Below are 4,837 nucleotides of genomic sequence, written 5' to 3' on the forward strand. Positions count from 1 at the left end.
CATCTATTTTATGAATCCTGCTAGGTATGAAATGTAACACTTTATATTTGATTCAGATAATCATTCACCACTTTTAGGCAGAAGATATCCATCACAAGTTATTTATTTCAGTTTTATGCAGCCTATGCTCCTTAACCCCGCTTCCTAAAAACAGAACATATACTATTTCAAGATTTAAAACGCCTGCGTTAAATCCGGGAAGGAATTAGAGTATGTTCTCTCCTTACAGAGAGGTTAGTTTTATGAGGTTGTGTGTGTGTTTTAAATCAGTAATGTGCCGTAGTGTGGAGTTAGAATTGTACTTACCTCCCCGGGGGGGAAACGATCTCTTTGAGGGAAAAACCTATAGGCTACCTAAAGTCCCTCTGTTCCAGCTATAAACTAATTCAAACTGAGGCTTTACAACATTTAAGGAATTTTATTTACAAAATACAAGAGAGTATAGAAATATTACATAAAATGGACAAGAAAGGAAAATAAGAGGTTTATATGCCTATAAACTCATCAAATGGAGTCTTTGTTCATTTCCCCTAATAGATGTTTTTCTTGGTATTTTTCACAATTTGCCAAAGCACAAGATCAGAGTTATTGCATGCTCTCCGATTTTAAACTTGTGCCTATCCCTATCTAACATCCCACTGAGTCTGTAAAAATGGTAAGGACTTAAGGAAGATTGTTAACGACACCAGTCAGTAAATGGGAGATCTTGTCTCAACCCAATCTCCGTTAATTCCAATCACCATTCTATAAGACCCCTGGTCTAATAATTCCCCATCTAAAGTTTTAGAATCTTACCAAGTCATCTGTGTGTCAAGAGTTTTAAAGAAGTGTTTTAAAAGACTCTGCCTCTAAGTACTTCGAAGTCCAACATCTTTCAGAGTGTTTTGGACTCACAAAGTTTTTCTAAGTTTTTCTTCTGCCTCCATGGTTGGAGGGACAGATAGAGTGTGCTGGAACAGAGCGTGACAAACTATAGAGTATATAGTAGTGCCTGCAAAAAAGAGCTCTTCTGCTCCAAATGAGCTGTTATATAGTGAACTGAGAACCAATGAGACTTGTGAGAGGGAGGAGTGAAAAAGGCACAGCTGTGCGGGGAACCCCGGTACCCCCCTCCCTCTACTCCTTCCTACTGTATGGCCATATAAGGTCCTTCCCCCTACTACTTCCTATGGCCATATAATCCTCCCCCCTAGAACAGCTGCACGGGGGAACCAGGTAGCCCCCTTCCCCCTACTATGGTCCGCTTTCAACCTGATGAGCATTCATACTCTATTCTGTTTCATTAAAAATATCCTACTTTTACCTATGACAAAAAGATATACAAATGTCACAAGATATGCACAAGTAATAAGTTGCATCAAGGTCACCTCAATCAACACTTCTTTTTTTATTAGTATACATCCCATGAATCATTAAATGTGGTACAGAGTCTTCATTCAGTATAGAGTAGAGTTAAAGACATTTCTACCAAAAAGCGTCTGGACCAAATTTCATATTAGTCATGTTTTGTGCACTTCCCTACTGTGTTTTTTTTTTTTTTGCAATAATCGCAATTCATTTTTTCAGCATTTAAGATAATTATTTATTTACACAGTGGTCCAGGACATAGGTAGACCTCAGACAACAAATTTAAAATAGGTGTTAATAGTAGTATGTAAAATCCGAGAAAATACCTCTAGACCCCAGACCAGAGGGTTAATAACTTTTTCTACTCTTTCTTAGTTTATAAAATATATACAGGTTATTATGACGGAGGCCAACAAATATGGTCACCTCTCCATGTCATAAATATACAAAGCTGACTCTCACCCATGCACTCCCACATCCAAAAATGACAATCACCATGAATACAAGAAACAGCTTCAAGCTGTGTTTCAATGATGTTTTGCTTGCTTCTCTTTGAGTTTCGGTTCAACATGTTGTAGCATCCAGTTTTGATTGCAGATACACAAAATATGTATTTCTGGATGAGAGTCAATTTGTTACAGAAGAAGATCAGCAGCTTATTTCCATTTCAAAATAGCCGTTCAGAATCAGGAAGATATCAGGTAGGAGGATGTCCGGAGTTGTAAAGTTATTATTTTCAAGAGACAGAAGAGACTTCTGTCTTAGAGGTAGATACAGAGGTCTCATCATCAACCATACCGCCCATTCCCACAGTTGTGAGCATGCAGTTACGGAACTGAAAAAGAGTAAACATACTGAGGTAAGATATCAAACCAAGTTGTACATTTGTCAGTAAGTTTAGTTGTTGGCCTATTACAAACTGAAAAACTATAGTTTCTGCTGTTTAGAGTGATGCAGCATAATAATGAACTGACCTGTTTGTTCATCAATACATAGATGACAGGATTGAAAATTGCCGAGCTCTTTGAGAAGAAGGCAGGGATAGCCATGGCTGTAGCTGAGAACGCAGCTCCCTTGTTGAAGAAGATCCATGCAGCAAAGCTAGCGTATGGTGTCCAGGCCACAAGGAAGCCAACCACCATCAGGATGCACATGCGTGTAACCTCCCTCTCAGCTTTCTGAGTGGATTCTGACTCCTGCTGCTGGGCTGCTGCCTGTTATATGTTGAATAAAAGATGATTAATAAGACAACATGCCGATATCAACACAATGTGTGGGCAAGGCAGAGAGGGAGGGACAACTGAGAATGCCTCACACACAGACTAAGGTATTGTTTATAGTAAAGGTAAGAAACTAAGACTCACAGCTTTGACTGTCAACACAAGGCTCCCATAAGTGAAGAAAATGGTGCCGACTGGGACAGTGAAGTGGCAGATGAACATGTACATGACGTATGATTCGTTGTTGTAGCCTGGAGACAGAGTGTAGTAGTCAGGTCCACATGAGCACTGCAGACCCTCAGGGATGTACCTGTGTGAGAATATAGCGGGACAGCAGAGGTGATCAATATTTAGTGTACAATGAATCAGCCTTTTGCACCCAACAAAAGATTTGTTGGGTGCAAAAATACACCACTACATGGGCTCTATCTTTTCTGGCCTTTACCGTATCCTTTTTTAATCAGCACAAATTCTAATTCTCAAACAGGAGTTTACTCGATGGCTGCAATAAGCGGTGTATTGTGTTTTTGCATCTTATTTTTATACCAATAGTTACTGATAACCTTTCAAATTAATATTTCACATACAAAACATAAGATCAATTTATGAAACATAATACATTGCCATTGATAAAAAAAACTAAATAATTGCCAATGCCAAACTTGCCTAAGACTGCACAGGGCAACAAGTGGCCAGTTTGTGCTGGCTGCAAACACATCCAAGTTTCCAACCATGGGGGTTGTTATCTTTGTATTTAATAATAAGCTGTGGTGCTTGACCTTTCTGCTCATCCCACTCAATCAGATACACAGACACACTGAAAGCTGTCCCTTCAGAAAACCAGAGGGTGTGGTCGTCAATGCTACATTCATGTTTTTTCTCCAGTGTATGTAGCAGGCCCTCAATTACTATATTGGTGACATTCAATTAGATGTTATAATTAGAGATATTTTATATTCTGGCATTTGTCTCTGAAGAAGTTATAGTCTATACATTTTTATATTTTATGTGTTTGTGACGTAATGCCAACTCAGACACTGTCGAAGTAAAGTGTTTCTTGCATACCTTAATCTACATCGCTACAGTTTTTGTTTGCTGTAATTCTTCCTCCCACCCAGGCTTACAGGTTAGAGCAACCCAAGACATCACTACAGAGACAAAGTCATCGTACATGTGGGCATGTGAGTGTTGTTTTGAGACACACTTTAAAAAAATCTAAGCTAAACTAAAGCTATTCTTTAATGTTTAGTTTATGTGGTACTGTCGGCAAAGGTGTTGATATTTGAATTACCTAGACCAGCCAACCAGTGGAGGACAAGCACAAGCTAAAGCCATGATCCAGGTGAAACCAACTCCAGCTCCTGCATGTTTGCCACCAAATCTGAAGGTTCCCATGGGTTTGCAGACAACAATGTATCTCTCAACAGCCAGGACGACCAGTGACCAGAGAGCAACTTGACCTGTTTTATTGAATATAAATTGAGAGGAAAGAAACTAAAACATCTTGTTGTATTTGTAATTGCATTTATTTTTGAATCATTACATGTATCAGATAGCCTTGCAGTAGATGTTTCAGATGGTGCTGTTTTGATACGAAATATTTTTTTTCTTGAGAAAAGCAACAGTATGCAGTATCAAATTTACAAAAGTTCATATATCTTACCTCCCAGAGTAGCCATGAATCCCTCAAGGGTACAACCTAAAGGCCCAAAAACGAAGTAACCATTAAGAGCCGTTACGAAGGTGATGGTGAACCCAAAGCAGACCATGATCAGTCCAGCCACGGCCAGGTTGACCAGGATGAAGTTAAGAGGCTGCCGAAGCTTCTTGTTCTGAGCTGTGACCAGCAGAGTAAGACCGTTGATGGGGAGGCCAAGGCAGATCAGGAAGAACATGTAAACAGCCGTTAGTTTGAACAAGATTGGGTCTGCCAGGTAGTACTGTGGGTATTCAAAAGGACTCCTCACAAGCCCGGTCCTGTTGTTAATGGGGATGTAGAAGTTCTTGCCCTCTGTGCCGTTCTCCATCTTCTTTGAGTGAGAGGACCAACAGTGTGCTGTTTGCCCAATGCAGTGTTGAATTCAGGTGTAGCTCATCAGAGGTCTAGGTGGTAGCTTTATACTTCTCTAGAAGGAGATTACAGGGAGATTAGGAAGAGGTCCTGTGCTTTATTAGATAAATTTATCTAAACACCGGATAATCCTTTATAAGCAGTAGTGTGCCGTGGGGTTTCAGTCAGGGCCTTCAGTAACAAACAACAAACCCCCCCC

The 4,837-nt window shown here is 39.9% G+C and overlaps 1 protein-coding gene across 1 annotated transcript; it reads right to left on the reverse strand.

The window, feature by feature from the left end:
* Positions 1–2,083: 2,083 nt before the first annotated feature.
* LOC307248818 (green-sensitive opsin-like) lies at positions 2,084–4,594 on the reverse strand (the record flags this gene model as incomplete). The annotated part of the gene is made up of 5 exons (XM_080025333.1): positions 2,084–2,182; positions 2,322–2,561; positions 2,712–2,877; positions 3,859–4,027; positions 4,231–4,594. 5 exons carry the CDS (start codon positions 4,592–4,594, stop codon positions 2,084–2,086), a joined length of 1,038 nt encoding a protein of 345 aa, XP_079881459.1.
* Positions 4,595–4,837: the final 243 nt, after the last annotated feature.

The sequence above is a fragment of the Ammodytes marinus genome (assembly GCF_949987685.1).
Source record: "Ammodytes marinus genome assembly, chromosome: 4".
Classification (NCBI taxonomy): domain Eukaryota; kingdom Metazoa; phylum Chordata; class Actinopteri; order Uranoscopiformes; family Ammodytidae; genus Ammodytes; species Ammodytes marinus.